Raw genomic sequence first — 20628 nt, 5'->3', positions numbered from 1 at the left:
GACAATGTTGTATTTACAAATTCAGAGAAACAAGAGATGCAGGGGACTGTTATAGCCAGAGAAAGTGTCAGGTAAAAGATGAGCTAGAACTTGGCTCTGAAAGATGAATATCATTTAATTGTATGGAGGGAAAGATTAAAAGAATTTCAGGAAGAAACACAGTACATACAAAGGCATGAGATAAAATGAGTTTGACTTAGCTAGGAAGTCTTCAATAGATAAAGTATTTTGAAGAAGAGGGAGGAATAAGGTTGCCAAGAAGGAGCAGTTCAGGTAGTAGAAGGTGCAAAGTGTCAAAAAAGAGACTTGGACTCAATGCAAGAGGTAAAATTCAGTCATACATAAAGTGCATTTGTGTGTATATACATATAGCACTCAGAACAGTGCCTGGCACACAGTGAACTCCATCCATGTCTAAACAATTATGTGAATGTGTGTGAGAGAGAAGAGAGGAGAGAGTGGTGGGAAGTAGTAAATAAAAATTGTGTTGAAAGGTTAGCTTGACAATAGTGTAGTAATAATAGTGTTCAGGGTGGATTAGAAGATGGATCAGCTAGATGGATATTTCTATCTGAACATAGAGTCATAAGATCTACAGTCTTAGATCCCAGTAGAAAATATTCTTAGATACCAAGTTGTTTAACCTCACACATAAAGTAGAAATCCTTTCTGCGTTCTCCCAGCCAGATAGTTTGCAGTGACAGAGTTTGCTGTTCTGCAAGGCAGCTCATTCTGTTCATGAGTATTTTGTATCCTTAGAGCTTTTGTATCCTAAGCCTAAATTTGCCTCCTCATGACGTCTACTCATTATCTTGGTTCTCCCCTTGGGATTACACTGAATATGTCTAATTTTGTTTCTACGTCATATTCTGGCTCAATTTTCCCTTTTTTAGGAAAAAGAAAAAAAAAAATGTTTCCAATTTCTTCAATCGTCCCTCCCTGGCATGATTTTAGAAACTTCACCATCTGGACTATCTTATTCTGAAATCTCTTCAGACTGATAAAGTTCCTATTAGAATATGGATGCCCAGAAATGAACACATTCTACCAGATGTGGTCAGACTAGTGCTGAGTTCCTCCCTTGAACTGGGCATTCTATTTGTATTGCTCTGTTCTAACACGGAGTTTGCTTTCTAAGAAGCTACATCACACTATTGACTCATTTCAACTTCTGATTGCCTAAAAGCCACAACTATGTAATGACTTGTTGACCTGGTGAACTTCCTCTTTACTGTTTTGGCCTTTCAAACCTGTTGATATCTTGTGAGTAGAAAAATCCAAGGGACTAGGCAGGTTGAAAAACTACTTATTTCTTAAAAATGTCTAAGATTGTTGCTATTTGGCAGGGAGGGAAAGGACTGTTGAGGTACAGTTACAACACAGTAATTCAAGAGTAATTGGAAGAAATATCTACTGTTGAATCAGTGAAAAGTCTGAATCATTTTCTAATGTGAAAATAAATGATATTTGAAATAAAAAATAGTAATTGAAACAATGGCTTTGATATTTTCAAAGAAAGAATGTGTTAGCCATCTTTGAATAACAGACATGACTCGTAATTAACAGTACCCTATCTTACACACATTTCATGGCTGATTCTTTAAAATAGTCCCTGTAACGCTCAATGTTGGACACTAATTTGATGAGCCAACATTTTTCCCTATACAGCAGAGAAGAAAATACAAGTAATAGCTAACACTTTTCTAGCAACTACTATATGTGAGGCTCTCTTCTAAGCACTTTACATGTTCATTTAAACTTCTTAAGGATTCCATAAAGTGATTACTATTGTTATAATCTCCTTTGCTATTTTAGAGCTGAGGAAACTGAGGTACCGAGAACTTAACTTCTGCAAAGCCAGTAATTTCAAATATGAAATTGCATCCAGACAGTCTTGCTCCAGAGTTGGTGTTCATAGTATTTCTCATATACAGTCACTCATCTCAATCAGAAAGTATGCGTGCATGCTAAATTGCTTCAGTTGTGTCTGACTCTTTGTGACCCCATGGACTGTAGCCTGCCAGGCTCCTATGCCCATGGGATTTACCAGGCAAGCATACTGGAGTGGGTTGCCGTGCCCTCCTCCAGGGGATCTTCATGACCCAGTGATCGAACCCATGTCTCTTGCGTCTCCTGCGTTGGCAAACAAGTTTTTTACCACTACGCCACCTGGGAAGCCCCTCAGTCAGAATAGTAGAATCCAAATAATGACTTACAGTATCTAGAAAATATCCACAACTTGCTTGGACTTAAAGAGGCCAAATTTAAGTATGTTAAGTTTCTATACTCCAGACTAGTGTTATCTGCTCTCCTGCAAGTGGTGGTGGTGGTTGTGGAAGAGTGAGTTTCACAATTGATTCCTGTCTCTTTGTGTATGTAGTATATTTGATTAAATGTTTTAAATTTTAACAGATGAATCCATGTGACATAAAGATGTTTGAAAAGATTTAAAATTATATGAATTGGCAAGATACTGACTGCCCTCCACCTGAAAAGACAGATGGATGGGTAAGTATCTTAAGGATCCATTTTATGAATTGCTGAGAGCATGATTAGAGAATAGTGGAAAGAGTGTTTAAACAGAAAAACTGGATTCTACTTTTGCCTCTCTCACTAATTAATTAACTCTCTGCCTTTGAGTAAATCATTTAACTTTTCTCAATTTCCCCACATCTTTCAAATAAGAGGATTAGATGATCTCTCAGGACTCTTCCAATCCTAACATTCTGTTTTTTAGAAGATTAAAGGAAGCCAATGGTAGAGAAGTAGGAAAAAGTTTAAAGAATTGCCATGAATAAAGAAATAAAACCTAGCCTTGGCCTCACCATTTTTAATCATTCTGGAACTGGAATTGAAAAACAAAGGAGATCAATGACCCTCATCTTCCACAATGTGGCTCAGAACTGGGATGGCTCACATTAAAGGGAAGGGAAGGGAAAGGAAGGAAAAAAAGCAGATATTTCAATCTTAATAAAGCTAATTTCATGTGAATTGGCATCAGTGCAAAACAAATTAGATGAGTAGTTTACAGTATATCTCCCATAATAATCTGGCTTGTCTTAAAACACTGAGCTTCTTAAACAGATTTCACTGCCTAGTCTATGGCTTTGTGGTTCCATCATGCTCAAGGGAAAATGCTGACAACTTGTTTTCTGTTTCCACTGGCAGCATTACTGTTTTTAAACTGAAATGATAAATGGTCAGGTTTGGTGCAATGGTTGAACTCTGAATTCTATATTGATATTCTATATTTCTCTTTAATGAATACATTTTAATTCCCAGGTAGGTTTCAACTGTGTTAGACAAAATGGCCATCATGTGATAATTGTAATCAGTGAACAATTTTATATATTTTGGTCCTAATACTTAAGGTTATGTCCTCATTTAGGCGTTTTTTTTTTCATTATATGAGAGAACTTTTGAGAAGACCAGAGAACTCCAAGGAGAAAATTCCTTTTTGTTTTTTCTACTTGGGGAAACGCAGGTGTGTAGAATATTTTTGTATTTTTTTTTTAATCTGTGACTTTTAAAGTGCTTGAGAACAGATGATTTGCATTTTCTCCACACATATTGCCAGACAGTGCTGGAGACCTTGGAAAGACACATTTTGATTTGAAGCAAGGCGCTTTTTGTTTGTTTGTTTTGTTTTGTTGCCATGAGTTTATGCAATTGAGCACTACCTGATAATCAAAATGAACTCCCCAAATTTGAGCCTTTGTCCTTAGAGGCCTTATTTGAGTCTTTGGGAGAAAGCTTAAACCTTTAGATCTTCGTCTATCAAATGAACTGATTTAAGCCCCAGACAACATTATGCTCAATGATTTTTAACCACTGTGGAAGGTGGAGGAAAGGCTACTATTTGTGTTAAGTAGTGCTGTTTATATTGAGAAAATTGTTCATAAGTGAAGCATATTCTTGTTGGATCCTCTGCTTGGTGTCCATCTAAGTCTTACTCCTATCTTCAGCATAATCCCAGCATTTCCTGTGTACCCAGTGTGGTCATGAATTCCAGACTCCTTTCTATTTTCTGTCTCTATCTCCTTCCACCTTTATGAAAATGTATCCATCAATTGCCTCATAGGCTTTTGTATAGACTTTTGTATTCCATGTCCCTTGAACAAGTCACTTTGTTTCTGAGCCTCAGTTTTCCCATAAGTAAAATAAAGGGGTTGAATTTTGATGACCTCAAAGGCCCCCATTAAGCTCTAAAATTTCTTAAGTCAATATCTATGTTAATGTAGTACCTGGTAAATGTGCTTTACTTCCTGAGTAAAGGAGTTTGGTGAAATCATAAAGGCCAGATTGTGGCAACTTCCCAGGAATATTATGATTTAACTTAGTTAAAATTATTTTAGAATACTAATGCTAGGCGTTTCAGGGACTTCCTCATGGCTTTTGATTTCCTTAAAATCACATTCCATAAATGGTCACCTATTTTATGTTCAGAGTCAACTTTTTTTGTTGGCTTTTAGGCAGCAAATATCCAGTCATTTCATAAGCAGAAGAAAAGATTTACATATATTCTTTTGGACTTTACTCCTTACTTACTTAGTTGAGTCCCGATCCTCTTAGGGAAATAAACAATATTTCTGAGGAGTTTCTTTAGCAAATTATCCTTTACTGTTGGTATCATCCCAGCTACACTTTCCCAGATAGTTCATTATGATCAACTGTTCTAAAATATTGTCTTACTCTAAAAAGCAACCACTTCTCACAAATGCTACTCATGGATCAAGTATCTTCTTTCAGTTAAAAAAAAAAAAAAAACTCCTCTTCAAAACCATCTTTTTTAGTGATATTATCACTAGATTCATAAGCTTTGGTGCATTTTAAATTTCTATGAGTAGAAATCAGTTTGATTTAACTCAGGTTAAGGAAATAGACAAATTGTGGTGGATTTTTTTCTTTTGGCTTTTCTTTCTTTTAAAACAAATAACAAAATGACAAATCCAAAATTTGAGACATCTGAATGTTTCTCATCATGTGGCTTAAACATCTGCATTTCTTCACTTCTCATCCAGATGTTTTGGTCTTATGTAAACCTAGCTAAAGTGAAGGAGAATATCAAGCAATCATCTGGGGACTTTGATTAACATGGACAGCAAATCCGAATAATCCATGTTCTGAGAGTCCTGTTTTTTGTCTAGCTCAAAACACAGTACTAATGAGGTCAAAGTTATTGTAGGTTTGTTCCTTGTATGGACCAGTTAGCTCTGATTTGTTCCATGACCACAGAGTGCACCTCAAGCCTCAGCCAGCTGTCTGGAAAAAGAGTGTCCTTGGTCCTACAGGCAATCATGCATGAAACTGAATAGCCAGTCTCTACTAATTGGAAAGTAAAATGAAAATGCGTTTTCATGGATGGTGGGTCAGTGGTGTCATTTTTGTATAAACATAATTTTGATTATTATATTAACTTATGTAGTGCCTGTTTTTTGTCAAACACTGTTCTTAGTACTTTACATGCATTAAACCACAATGTTTGTTCAGAACAACTCTGTGTCCATTGTTATTATTCTCATTTTATAGGTGAGGAAATAGGTGCACAAAAGGTTAAATAATTTGCCCAAGATGAAAATGGATGGCATTCATATTTTTCTGTTCATTTTACCACATTCCCTCTGTCAAGAAGATCAGAGGATACTCACAATATATTATTGACTGTTTAGAAAATGTATCAAAAAAGGAGAGACACTTGGCTATTTTTGCATGGTGAATTCATTGGTGGACCTGTTACTGTGGCATGTCTTTGCCTAGTAAAGCAGGCTAATCTAATTCCTATTCTTCCACCCAATATATTTATAGGCATAAAAGTAGCCTTTGCAAAAAAGAAAGGCAATGTTTTTGTTGGCAATAAGTCAGTATATAAAGCATATATTTAGGAAACAGGACTATGTGGTTAGGAGCAATGAACTACATTGGGTGGCCACATAGAACTAAATTGTCTAAATGCTCTGAGGAAGAATGATTTGTTTGACTGGAAAAATGCTTAGGAAACTTTGATCTCCAACCACAAATTGACTTACAATCCTAAAACTTAGACCTGGACAGGGTGTAAAGAGATCATCTATTTTTCTTTTCTTTTTTTAAAATTGGAAACAATAAATTACTTGTTGGAAGAAGCAAATGAAAAAAATTCCTCTTATATTTTTAAGGACTCCAGGAATTGAAAATTCACAGATGCTCTCAAATTTATTTGTCCACTTATCAAGAAATATGATGTGAGCACCTACTCTTGTGACCAGTACTGTTACATATGCTTGGATTATAACAAGGAATGAGACATGACCATTGATCTTCACAAACTTCATCTAGTCTGGGTTTTCTGCTTTAGCAAGTGAAAGCTCTCCTTCCTATAACTTTCCTGCCTATTTTTGTTTCATTTTCTAGCATTATGGAAAAGAATTGCTCAACATCCTGCTAATGGAGACTGTGTTCATTAAACTACATTTCCTTTTCCTTCTGGGCAAATTGCTAGACTAAATTTCCTACCCCTTAAACTCTCTCCCCCTCTCCCTCCTCATGATATGTGAGTAGTTTTTATGGGCCATTTGGTACCAACTTCCGTGCCCTCTTTCTTTACCAATCTACTAGCTTAATATTAATAGAATTCCTTGGAGCTAGAGGAGATCAGAGAAACAAAATGGAAAAACCCTATCTTGACTGTGGAGCAGAGCCTCTGTTCATAAGTCCATCCAATACTTATTGAATTGATTTGAGGAAACATTACATGCAGGATTTGGGTTGTTATCCTTAACAACAGTTATCTATTCCTACTAATACAATGTCCCTTCTAAAATTCCTTCATAATTTAAAAGATGGAAATCACTCTGCCTTCAATTTTGATGGAAATTTGGTTCTTTGTGTTCAATACTTACATGGTTATCAATTCTTTGTTGTTTGTCACAGATCCACCATCTGCACCCCCTCCCACCATTCCAACACACTTCAACATGTCCCATTTTGCTCTTGTGAACATTGTCCACTTTCTCTGTTTTTTCTTTCATTTATTATCTCTTTAAATTGAAGGATAGCTGATTTACAATATTGTGTTAGTTTCAGGTATGCAGCATAGCGACTCATATATACATATATATGTGTGTGTATATATATATATGTGTGTATAGGTCTATGTGTATATATATATTCTTTTCCATTATGGTTTATTACAGGAAAGTGACTATAGTTCCTGTGCTATACAGTAGATCTTTCTTGTTTATCTGTTTTATATATGGTACATGTATCTGTTCACTCCCATATTCCCAATTTCTTTCTTTCCCCACCTTTCTCTTTTGTGACTGTAAGTTTGCTTTGTATTTCTGTGAATTTGTTTTATAAATAAGTTCATTTCCATTATTTTTCAGATTCCACATATAAGCAATCACATGTAATATTTGTCTTTGCCTGACTGACTTTGTTTATTATGATAATCTGTAGATCCATCTATGTTGCTACAAATGGCATTATTTCATTCTTTTTTATGGCTGAGAAATATTCCATTATATATATATGTGTGTGTGTGTATATATATATTCCATTTTATACACACACACACCCTACAGCTTCTTTATCCATTCATCTGTTGATGTGCATTTAGATTGCTTCCATGTTTCCATGTCTTGATTATTATAAATAGTGCCACTATGAACATTGGGGTGCATATATCTTTTCTAATATCTTTTATAGGTTTTGAGTTTTCTGGATATATGCCCAGGAGTGGAATTACTGAATCAGGTGGTAATTCTGTTTTTAGATTTTTTTTCATTTGTTTTGCCATACATTGACATGAATCCACCATGGGCGTACATGTTTTCCCCTTCCAGAACATCCGTATGGTTTTCCATAGTGGCTGCACCAATTTACATTCCCACTAACAGTGTAGGAGGGTTCCCTTTTCTTCACATCTTCTCCAGCTTTTATTGTTTGTAGATTTTTTTGGTGATGGCCATTTGACTGGTGTGAGGTGATAACTCACTGTAGTTTTGATTTGGATTTATCTAATAAATAGCAATGATGAGCATCTTTTTATATGCCTGTTGTTCATCTGTATGTCTTCTTTGGAGATATTTCTATTTAGGTCTGCCCGTTTTTTGATGGTTTTGTTGTTGTTGTTAAGTTGTATGAGCTGTTTGTATATTTTGGAAACTAAGCCCTGATCAGTTGCAATGCTTGCAAATATTTTCTCCTAGTCTGTATGTTGTCTTTTTGTTTATGGTTTCCTTTTCTGTGCAAAAGCTTTTAAGTTTGATTAGATTCCATTTGTTTATTTTGCTTTTATTTATATTGCCTTGGGAGACTGATGCAAGAAAACATTGCTATGATTTATGTGAAAGAATGTTTTACCTATGGTCTTGTATAGGAGTTTTATGTTATTATGCTTACATTTAAGTCTTAAAGCCATTCTGAGTTTATTTCTGGGCTCTCTGTTCTGTTCTACTGATCTCTATGTCTGTTTTTGGGTTTTGTGCCTATATCACTCTGTTTTGATAACTGTAGCTTTATAGTATTGTCTGAACTCTGGAGGGGTTATACTTCCAGCTTTTTTCTTTTTCCTCAGGATTGCTTTGGCAATTCTGAGTCTTCTGTGGTTCCATATACCTTTTAGGATTATTCTAGGTATGTACAAAATTGTCATGGGTAATTTGATAAGGATTGAAATAAATCCACAGTTTTCTTTGGGTAGTATGTCCATTTTAAGTATATTAATTTTTCCAATCCAAGAGCATGGGATATCTTTTCATTTTCTTGAATCATATTCTATTTCTTTTATCAGTATTTCATAGTTCTCAGCTTATGTCTTTCATCTCCTTGGCTAGGTTTATTTGTAAGTATTTAACTTTTTTGTGTTGTGATTTTAAATGCGATTTTTGTTTTACTTTCTCCTAATATCTTATTGTTAGTGTAAAGAAGTACAATAGATTTCTGTATACTAATCTTATATCCTGCTACGTGCTGAATCTATTTATCAGTTCTAATAGATTTTATATGGAGTCTTTCAGTCAGTTCAGTCACTCAGTCGTGTCCAATTCTTTGCAACTCCATGGACTGCAGCATTCCAAGCTTCCCTATCCATCACCAACCCCTAGAGCTTACTCAAACTCATGTCCATCGAGTCGCTGATGCCATCCAACCATCTCATCCTTTGTCGTCCCCTTCTCTTCCTGCTTTCAATCTTTCCCAGCATCAGGGTCTTTTCCAGTGAGTCATTTCTTCGCATCAGGTGGCCAAAGTATTGGAGTTTCAGCTTCAGCATCAGTCCTTCCAATCAATATTCAGAACTGATTTCCTTTAGGATTGGCTGGTTTGATCTCCTTGCAGTCTAAGGGACTCTCAAGAGTCTTCTCCAACACCACAGTTCAAAAGCTTCAATTCTCCAAAGAGAATTGCTCAGCTTTCTTTATAGTCCAACTCTCAGATCCTTACATGACTACTGGAAAAATCATAGCTTTGACTAGACGGACCTTTGTTGGCAAAGTAACGTCTCTGCTTTTTAATGGAGTGTTTAGGGTTTTCTATATAAAGTATCATGTCATCAGCATATAATGACAATTTTACCTCTTCCATTACTGTTTGGATACCTTTTATTTCTTTTTCTTGTCTGATTTGCCTTAGTTAGGACTTCCAATACAATGTTGACTAGAACTGGTGAGAGTACCCATCCTTGTCTTATTCCAGAATGTGGTTTGTCATAAATGGCTTTTATGTTCCCACTACACCCACTATAGCAAGAGTTTTAATCATGAACTGTTATTGAATTTTATCAAATGCTTTTTCTGCATCTATGTGTTTTTTTTTCCTTTTGTTGATTTGCATATGTTGAACCATTCTTGTGACCCTGCAATGAATCCAACTTGATCGTGGTATGTGATGATTTTTATGTGTCATTTGATTTGATTTGCTAATATATTTTTAAAAATTTTTACTTCCGTATTCATCAAAGATAATGTTTTTTTTTTTTTCTGTTTTAAAACTCATGGCAAACAACCCCGATCTCTGCCTCCTATTTTCTTCTGTTTGAATAACTTCAATGTCTTTAAGATCATATATATATATTTTTTTACTCCAAAGTGAGGTGAAGAATTTAAATAGAATCAGAAGATGAGATATAAATGATCAAATTCCATCAATTCCTTCAAGATTTTGTGATTACGCTCAGTGGAGTGAATGCAATTATTTGTTCTTCTAAATAAGATTTTCTGATGTACTTTGCCTTTCCTAACAAATATTCTCCTACAAACACTTCAAGTTTATTCCAGTAGCAAATATACCTATTGTTGTGTGGTCTCTATTCTTGTCTTTAGAGGGTGTCTTGTCTTAAGAAGGTAAGTTAAATACTCTAAAATAATTCCTTTGATACAACTAAATTTCTTGATCCTTGGAGTCTTTATTGACTGTGTTTTTTCCTTCATTTTTTCACATCACCACATCCTGCCTATTCCTCTTTATCTTCAGATTTGCTTTTTTGGGGAGTATCCAGGATACCACCCTCCATCTCATCACTTCACATGTGGGCTATGACAACAGCCCCTCAACTGGTCTCCCTGACACCACTTTTCCCCTCCATCTAATTCTTCTTACCAGATACATGTTCCAGAGATTCTCCCAGCCTTATTTTTTTATTATGCACTCACACAAACTTCTGCTCTTGCTAGCCAAATTTGCTCATCAGCTAAATAAGACTTACTTATATCCCCCTCAGTCTTTATATGTGCTATCCTGCACATTTGGGAAATTACCTTTTTTCACCTCTTGTTCCCTCTATTCCAAACTTACCTCTTGCATAGTTCAAGACTGAATCACCCCACCTCACTTATCAGTGCTACATGTATATTATTATTTTTTCTACTTGGGCTATATTTTGCAAATACCATTTTCTTCCTGTGTTTGATGTGTAAACTAATTGAGAACAGGGACTTCAGTTTTTTTTTAGATTTCTTTTTTTTTAATTAGTTTATTTTCTATTTTTTAACTTTACAATATTGTATTTGTTTTGCCATACATTGACCTGAATCCACCATGGGTGTACATGTTTTCCCCCTCCAGAACCCCCCTTCCACCTCCCTCCCCATCCCAATGCATGATACAGGGTGCTTGGGGCTGGTGCACCGGGATGACCTGGAGGGACTTCAGTTTTTTAAAAAATATTTCTGTTTTACTTTTTGTAGTGGACAGTACATGGTGGGCACAATTGACTTTACTAATATCTGGAGAAATGTGCTTGATTAACTAGCAGTGAGCATTTGGAAAGATAAATTTTGATGGTTGCAGGTGATTTTACAAGTTCTGATCTCACAGTAATTAAATAGAGTGCTGAATAACCTTCTTAAATTGTCTATGGTTAATTTTAGTTCTAAAAAAGACAAATTCGATATGAAAGAGTTTGAAGTGAATTATTGCTTATCAAACAGCCCCATACATTCATCAGGGTGCCTTAATGTTCAACACTGTGACCTCCTATCAAACATCTTAGAACAAAAATGCATGAGTAATAGAGTAATTTGAGTCAGATAGTTTTCAACATTAAATTCTCTCCCAGAAAAGAGCAACAATTTCAAGTGTTCAAACTTAACTATGAAACTGTTTTCTGTCTTAACTTCCCTCTGATTTTATCAGATCACTACCTCACCTTGGGAAATGAATACAAGGAGTACAAAGATTTATATGTGCAATTTTCAGGATATTTCCCCCAGTCATTATTTAATTTTCTAGAAAATGCTTGGTGAAAGCCAACTAATTTATTTAAAATGCCAAAGGGCAGTTAATGCTTGAAACCAGTGGTTTCGTATACACTTGTAAGCCCTTCAAACCACCAAGTGTGTCAGGGAATGTCCTCCTTTTTCTTGCCATAATTTCTTTCCTTCTCACAAGCCATTTTCTAACTTGTTACAGAGTTATAGGATACTACTCATTTTCATGTCCTCTTGAAAATTCTCTATAAATTTCTTTCATAAGAGAATTTTTTCTCCTCTCACTGAAGCCTACTTCCTACTTTTAAGCCCTTCTATGTTGGCCACAGATCTGCAACAAAATACAACTTTTCATGTGATATTACCTTGGATTCACGTCTTACCAGAAGCCCCCAAGTGTCATTTTACCTATTTTTTAATGAAAGTGATTGAACACAGAACATATTGGGATCTAATTCAATTAAGGCTTAGAGGGGATAAGGAAAGAGACCTTATATTTCAAGAACCATCCAACTAACTTTCAGAGTCTCCATAGTCATATTGGAGAATGTAGATTGTGCAAGCCTGCCAAATGTCATCCTTTGTTAAATTGTAATGATGTACCTGTTGTCCATCCCCCTGGGCATAGCTTATTGTTAATGCAGTTTTCATTTCCTATGTATCTATTGTTTTCATGCATTTCTCATTTGTCTCATAATTTGTGACATTTTCGGAATTTTCACCTTAAAATAGTCTCAGTTTTAAAAATTACGTATACTGTTGAAGGATGAGCTTCATAAATTTGTTGTGAATGTATAGGAACTAGTTGCAGCAGTATTTTTCTAAATTTCCAAAATCCATTTCAGTGAGAAACTGAGAAGAAAAGGTTTCCCACTGTGAAAGCAATTGGAAGAATGCATCATGTTCTAGACTAAATACTTATTATGCCCATACAGGCTATATCTTTTAAAAATTCTCAGATGAAAATTGAATTTTGAATTGCCATCTAGAAATAAATTTTTATAGATAGTGTACACATTGGTTCCTGAAAATGGTAGAAAAGGTTTCTTGTCAAGTTCCCTAACACAAGTGTGAATGCTCTGTTTCTGAGTACCTACTTGTAGTGAAAGGACACATTGTGGCCAGCCAACTCAAATTGCTACCCACGTTTAATCATTGTAAATAAAGGAAGCAGAGAGACCCATGTTATATTTTCAGAACTGGCATGCTCAATACAGAACTATTAGTTTAAAAATACCACTGAACATTCTATTTGAATTAATCTAGACTTATGTGAAAAACAAAATAATAAAAAGTACAATTGGTCACTTAAACATATACTATTTCATGCAGGTTATTAACTTATTAACTACACATATTATTAAAGAACAATGAGAGTAAATACAATTTTGTAACACTTGGCAAACAGTTCAGAATTGATAAATTTCCATTTTGAAATACCTATAGTTTCTACAGAAGCAAAATCACCTTTCTCAGTGGGAAAAAATGTATCTATGAAACACCTATGTATTGAACATTAATTTTTAAAGGAGCAACTAATTGTCCCAGTGTGAAATGAACAGGTATCACTGCTAAGGTTTCATATGCTGTTTGTGCATAATGCGTTTTCTGAGCAGCTGGATATAGAAAAGCAGCAGAAAAACAAGTACTTTGAACAAAACCCATGGATTATAGGGAATCAATCATGTAAGGAGGTTGAAATAAAGAGTCAAAACATGTTACCTAATGTTCTCTTAAACATTTGTGTTTCACAGTTACCAGGACTGGGAAAATTCTTAATTTTTACACACTGTGTACACTTGTCCTTGTTTATATTTGCCCCCAAACATGATTTAAGAACCATACGCAAAATGCCAGAATGAACCTTAATTAATTGACCCCCGCAGTAATCTTTGTGGACAGCACACCAAAGTTCATTGGAAATAACACAAAGAAGTAATTCACAATAGATACTAGAATAGGGGCACATTCCTTACAGCAAATCCATAAGATTTTAGAATATTCACAGGGATTTTCTGATATGGTACAGTCACAGTCACAATGTGAGGGTGAAGAAGTTTAGTCTATAAAATATACTCTTTGAAGCACCAAGAATAGAGATACTTCTGAAGGAGCCTTGCACACATGGCCAAGCAGATATTGTATATGTACAGAACAGTCTGTTTCACAACTACATTTCAGATGAGAATCACTGCAGTTGCTTCTCTACCACTAGTAAACTTGAATCATTTAGCACTTCATCTTTGAATATTGTTGTGTCACTTCTTTTCTACTGCTGACACTTGAAGTCAATATTTATTTAAATTCAGACTCCAACGGTGTTCCAAAAAAGGTAGGAAGATGTGAGCATCTTCATGTAAAACTTATAGCAAGTCAAGAGCTCATTTGGAAAAAATCCAAATCTGAATTTGTTAGCAAACAATAAAATGCCTAACTTAAAATGTGTTTTCAAATTTGTAAAACTTTGTTAATAGGGTAAAAAGCTGTAAGGTTTGTTCATCATCATCCTAGAAGAGCTACCAGCCTATCTATTCATTTGCTTAAGAAATGCACGTTGTTTACCTACCTACCAGTTTGCCTACAGAAAATGTGCTTGCCTAATAAAACTAAAAGCTGTCATCGTGCACTGTTGATTTAGTATACAGAAGTTGTCCATTATGTTGAAGAAGTTCTAAACGTATCAACCACATTTTTTTCTTAAGTGATCTTCCTCTACATACAATCTTCCAATTGGGATGCCTCAACACTTCTTTCTTGATAATTCCTGATTTTCAGTTACTCTATAGACATTCTCATTTCCTCTTAAACTTAGTTCAGAATTTTCAAATTCAATTAAAGTCTTTAAGTTTTCCTTCTTTCAAATACTATGTGAATACTGAAATATTCATAAATATGGGGAACATAGCTTATCTACCAAACTTGCAGTCTAAGTAGTATCATAAAATCTACTCTAAAACAATAGAATTTAAAATTGTTTTCTTTTAAGGAAGAAATCAAAACTGTACATTGGAACAAGGTACCATACTACAAAAGCAGGTCCTTCTATCCCCCCACTATTCTGGAAATGTAAACAAAAATTAGATACAAAAGTGATTTCTTTGCGGTTTTCTTTGAACACTTTTTCAGCACCTCAATGTTATTAGGTGTACTTTTTGCTTGGTATAGCAGAAATTTTGTATGCACACATAGCTGTTGACAGGACTTCAGATTTTCCACTACCAAATATCACTGGTGAAGCTAAGCTCTTTGGATGATAAAGGTAGCAGGGAACTGTTCCTATGACATTCCTGGCTATCTTTCAGGGCATTGTTAAGGGGTAGCTGTCCATTGAGTAGTGTCAGAGGCAGGTTACAATAAGTGTGGTGGTTGCCTAAGGAAGGTACTGGCAAGGTGGTGGTTGACATCTCCTGTTTATAACCTCTGCAACAATGCCTCATTTGCATCGAATCTGAATGGTGGAAATCTGGGAGATCAGCTTGAGATGACACCAGAGAGGCCGAGGTACTGGTCATGGCAATAGAGGGTATAGGCTGGAGCTCTCCAAAAAGTCCTTGTTCTGCAGAGTCCAGAACATGGCACCGAGAAAGCATTTCTTTTTTCTTGGTGGGCATTTCATATACTAAGTGCTTCCAAAACTTAGAATTTAATTTGCTGCTCTTGGGTCCCTTCCACTTGATCAGGGACAGAAGTTTGATGCTGCGTTTTAGTGATTCCACCTCCTGGCAATTCACCTTTCCTTTTAATTCTGTACATTCAATCAAAATCACTTTGATTTCTCCACTGACTAGCATGTTATGGAGTCTGCTTTCCAATTCGAAAATACTCCATCCTCGTCTGAGAATATAGTCTGGAGTTAGCACGATAATAAGTCTTCTGCTTTGCTCAACACATCTTGTGAGATCTTCAACATAGGCTACAAATCACAGAAAGAGAGAAAGAGTAAAACAAAGACATTTCCAGTCTTTAAAGCAGTAGGTTTGCATTCTAGTATAGCAAAGATCCAGTCTTTCACTAAGGTACATCACCTTTTCTTTTCTTTTCTTGCATACTCAGAAAGCTCATTGCCTAAAAAAAAAAAAAGAAATTCTAATACTTTTCTTTCCCCTCACCATTACTTACAGTGCTTTAGCTAATATAAACTGACTTCTTCAGAGCTTAGGTGTATTTCAGTTATTTTTATTTACTGAGTCATTTAATTCAAGACAAGCCTTCAGGCTAGTACTCTAAGTGAACAATCAGCGGGTTGATGAAGAGAGAAATGGAGCCTTTTAATGAAGGTCACTGTATTTATGGGTTTGGTTTGCTTTTCCTCTAGTTTCCAACTACTAAACAAGTAGGGGGGTCTGTGTACATAATTTATATATATTACATTATACTTCAAAGATAATTATGAGAGAGGTGGTGGAAAATCTCTTCTAAAATCACAGCTTGTTTCTCAGAATATCTTCTGTTATTTGCAACCTTAGTTTCTCCATTTTGTTCTTCAAACCTGGAGATAGGGAAGTGGTGTGTGTGCCCATGAGTTTAATTTGAACCAGCTGCTCTTTGTTCAGAGGAGGAGTGAGGGGTGGAGTTGGAGAATGGGGGATGGTGTGGAATGAACAGTATAGGAGGAAGAGTCTCTCAACTGAGAAGTCTTTGCTCTACTTTGTGGGAAAATTCTGAAAGTAAGGTGAATAAGTGATGGTCTTTTCCTAGTAGAAAAGCACTCACCTAACTCTAGGTTTGTTTATCCCATGGAATAATCCTTTTGCAACCAGGCTTCCCAAAGCCTTATCCACCAAAAAGGGAAACGCACACATGTGTTAACAAATGGAGACTTGGACACAGGTGCTGTAACAGTGAGCTGTCTTTACTAAGCAGAGCACAAGGCCTTGTCTAATGTACAGTGCCCTCTAGCAGAAGCAGTGCTTACAGAAGCATAGCAACATTTGTCACTGCAAATCTGCCCAAGGTTACAGACTGCTTTCAGGGTGTCACGTCCAGTACATAGTGTGGGGCCACCAAGCAGCTCAGTGCAAGTCATTTGAAAAGAGAAACTTATTTTACAGATGCATATTTTTACAGATGATTTCTCTTTCCCAGGGTTTTATTTCTACCGTTTGGCAGCAAGAACATTTTCACAAGTGAAAAAGAGCAAACTCTCTACACCCTACAGATAAACAACTTTTTGAGAGGTACACAGAGAATTGCCCATTTAACAAATTGTTGTTAACTGCTGTTTTTCTTTTTACTTAATACATTTCAGGACTTTCTCATGCACTAGTTACAGAGACTGTATCTGAGGTGATAAGGCAACTTCTAAGTGGGGAGGGAAACTCTTAAGAATTTTATTAAAATTAACCCCTTCAGATTTTTATTTTAGAGATTATGTTTAAAAAACAGCATTGAAATCTGCAAAAAGTAAAAACAAAAACAAAACAAAAACACCACATATGTAGCAACTCTGTCATTTAGAGAACTGGTGAAACAGAATGGAAGGAAAGGCAGAAAGTTTCAATAGAGTGGAAAAATATTATCCCAATGTATCAACAGCTCTGACTCTTCATTTTCTTCCTTTCTTTCTGCTCCCAAAAAGAAAGAAGTTATGTGGGAAGCTTCATCATTAGAAGTTGAATCTGTAAGATACAGTAAAATAAACTATCATGCATCTTTCCCATTATTCTTTTCACCTGTCCTCCAGACAAAACAAAAACCCAAACCAGAACATGGTATAAGTGTAGGAGTCCATGAAAACACAATTTTACCAGATTGTGCATGAGTTAATTGTTATTTTTACAGAAGAATTCTTTACAAAATGATTTACTGAGGGGTTATCCCAAGTAGTATTCTTCCCTCATTAATTGTAGCTTTACATTTAATTCTTAAAAATTTATCTGTACAAACCTTGTTATGAGCACATTTGTCACAGAAACGATACCTATATGAACAATACTATTTCTGTGTGTTGGGATGTAGCTTAATTTACTTTTTAACTATACTTTAAAAAACAAAAGGTACAGCTATACAGATTTCTATCTACTTAAAGAAAATGACGGCTTAAGCGTTCAGAGTCATAAGAGAAACAATACCCACACACACTAATAAATCTGATTGGGATGTCATAGGCTTTGACTTTGGGCTTCCCAGGTGGCTCAGTGGTAAAGAACCTGCCTGCCAATGCAGGAGACACAAGAGATGGGGGTTCAATCCCTGGGTTGGGAAGATCCCCTAGAGAAGGAAATGGCAACCTACTCTAGTATTCTTGCCTGGAAAACCCCATGGACAGAGGGGCCTGGGGGGCTATAGTCCATGGGGTTGCAAAGAGTCCCCAAACATGACTGAGCACACTCGCACAGACACACAGGCTTTGGCTTTATTATCCTCTTTCTCTATTGGGAGAGGGAATAGGGTACAATTTTTGCCCCATTAATATGGTTCTCCCCTTTCACTTATCTACTATACTTTGCCATTTGACAGTTCAGCAGAATGCAACATTTAGAGTTTGAGGGGCTTCTTAGAGATTACTTAGGCAGAATTTGCATTTGCCCCCAGAAGGAATGCCTGTCAAGACGAATCCCACTACACTCAGCTGCACGGGGTGTGAGCCTTGAAGGGAATCTTGGAGAGAGGAAGTGGTCCCTTTCTCCAGCATACTACACTGGCTCTGCTTATCCTGGCAAAGCCTAGTGGAGAGTTGAGGCAACCATCCAGATAATTCCAGCTGAAAACCTGCTCTGGAAGAAAAAAAGGTCTGAATTATCCTGGTTTGCCCTATATATACATTAATCATATGCACTGGAGTCAGTCAGTCAGTACATCTAAATTTTCCCTGGGTAGACACAGCCCAAGTGTCCCAAAGAAAACACAAGCCACTTTCTTGGGCCCCGAATTTCGTGTTCCATTTCACTTGGTGAAAAACCAAGTGGAAGTTTTCAGATGTGAAGCCCACATTTCACTTCTTGGGATGCTGATCAGTGGCTGGGCAGAAATCTCAATGTTTGAAAGCAGTTGGGGAGGTGCCTCTAAGAGCTGTCTGGCTCTAAGGAAAAGAAGGAGAAACTGGGCCCTCACTTCCATATTCTGGCTTGCTCTCTCTGTTTTTCTCTCTATGTTTTTTCTTTTTCTCACCCCTTTGCACCTCTTTCTTTCTCTCTTTCATTTTTTTTTCTTTTCCTGTCCTGTCTCTCCTGTCCTTTTACCTCCCTCTTTGCTTTCTTTCTCACTTCCCCTTCTTACTTTCCCTTCCTCTTTTGCCTACCTCTCTTTGCCCTGTTTCTCCCTTCCTTCCTAAATCTTTGCTTTCTGTATCTTCGTCTTTGGGAAAAACAAACAAGGAACTAGACATCATGAAAGGAATACTAAATTAGCAAGGAACCCAACAGGTAGAGTTAACATTTTTTACTTGCTAATCTTTATCCAGGGAGTTGTTGCTGGCTCCTATGCAGCAAGTGCACAAAAGAATTTTCCCCAAGCCCTGGAGTTGCATGTCTGCATCCAATGACTGTGAATTGGAGCCTGATTCATTAGGACCATGTCCTGTTTTTGTATGGCCTGTGAGCTAAGAATGATTTTTTAAAACATTTTACAGGGTTTAAAAAAAATAAGAATATGAAGCAACAGAGACCATATATGACCTGCAAAGCCTAAAATATTTATTCTCTGAACCTTTACCGAGAAAGGTTGCCACCCCTAAATTAGAGACCAATCAGGATGTTTAGGTTTGGAAAAGTTCCAAATAAACTAACCAGAAAACAGGTATCAAATTAAGGCATTGCTGGTCCACAGCTAGTGTAGTCCCTGACAGGCAGTGGCATTTGCAATGGTAGGGCTGTGGTTTTGTGTGAGACATGTTAGAATCCTTCAGGAGCCGTTTTAAAAAGTTTCTTACCATGAAGAGATAATAAAGAAATGTTTTTTTTTTTTTTTTTTAAATTCCTAAATTCACAGCACACATGAATACTTGCTAAATCTTGCCCTGACTTGTTCAGGCAAATTTAGCAACCAAGTAGCAGGAATCCCTTAAAAGACTATTTTTCCCACATAAAAATATAAAACATCCCTTAAAGAAAGGACATTAAGTTATTTCTTTGCAAATTTTGAAGTAACTTAACAATGACAGAATAAACTATGGGTGGTTGTGTCTGACAGCCTTCTGCTTCCCTAAACAAGGCTATGAAACCACACTAGATATGAAACAAAGCTATTACACTTAACCTATTTGTGATCTTCACAGTTTTGTAAAGAAAAACAATGGGCAGTTGTATAAACCAAAATTCCAGTGTATTTAGAAAAGTAGGATTCAATCTACAAAAGTGACTTGAAAATAGGACACTTATAATCAAAGCAAAAAAGTAAACTGAAAGAAGAAATAAAAGTACAAAATAGAATCAGGAAGACTATAATGGCAGCCCCAAGAAGTTTCTTCTAATGGGATGTGTGTACTTTTCCCAAAGAACTCAGTACTCCTAAATGCCAGGCTTTGAATCTACTGTGGATATAGGCAGAAGCACAAGGAGAAAACACTCTTATGCATAAATTTCTACGTGGTCTTGCTACAACCTACTAACCATTTGATTTACCAAACTAATTAATTATAAATTATTTTTGTGTTGACACTGCTGCTTATGTCAGAATCATTATCAGGGGTAGTAGGCATAGTAAAAAGTAAAAGACAAGTACTTAGTCTGTAGGTATAAGCATAATTTATTACTTTGTCAGGTTCCAATAATACAATCTTGGTAGGCTTATACTCACAGCAATTTATATCCAATATCAGTTAAACAGACAAATCATTAGAGTGAGATAGGATGTGTCAAAATTGATAATATTCTACTAATTTTAGTGAATATTACATAACAAATAGCTATCAGCAATGATATTTATTAAACCTATAGATTCATATATCAATACTTAAAAATAAGACAGTTTCTGACTGTGACTGAGATGGATCCACTCCTAT

At 36.0% G+C, this 20628-nt stretch overlaps 1 protein-coding gene across 1 annotated transcript in view; it reads right to left on the bottom strand.

The window, feature by feature from the left end:
• Positions 1-14902: 14902 nt before the first annotated feature.
• IL1RAPL2 (interleukin 1 receptor accessory protein like 2) overlaps positions 14903-20628 on the bottom strand; it is a 1535365-nt gene continuing 1529639 nt past the window's right edge. The window contains exon 15 of the mRNA XM_081566378.1: positions 14903-15600. Within this exon, the coding sequence (XP_081422504.1) occupies positions 14903-15600 (698 nt within the window). The remainder of the gene's footprint in view (positions 15601-20628) is intronic.

The sequence above is a fragment of the Giraffa tippelskirchi genome, chromosome X, assembly GCF_054371585.1.
Source record: "Giraffa tippelskirchi isolate mGirTip1 chromosome X, T2T-mGirTip1v1.2.pri, whole genome shotgun sequence".
In the NCBI taxonomy this organism is placed as follows: Eukaryota; Metazoa; Chordata; class Mammalia; order Artiodactyla; family Giraffidae; genus Giraffa; species Giraffa tippelskirchi.
Note: the sequence above shows the minus strand (reverse complement) of the source record. Positions and strands in the feature narration are given on the sequence as shown.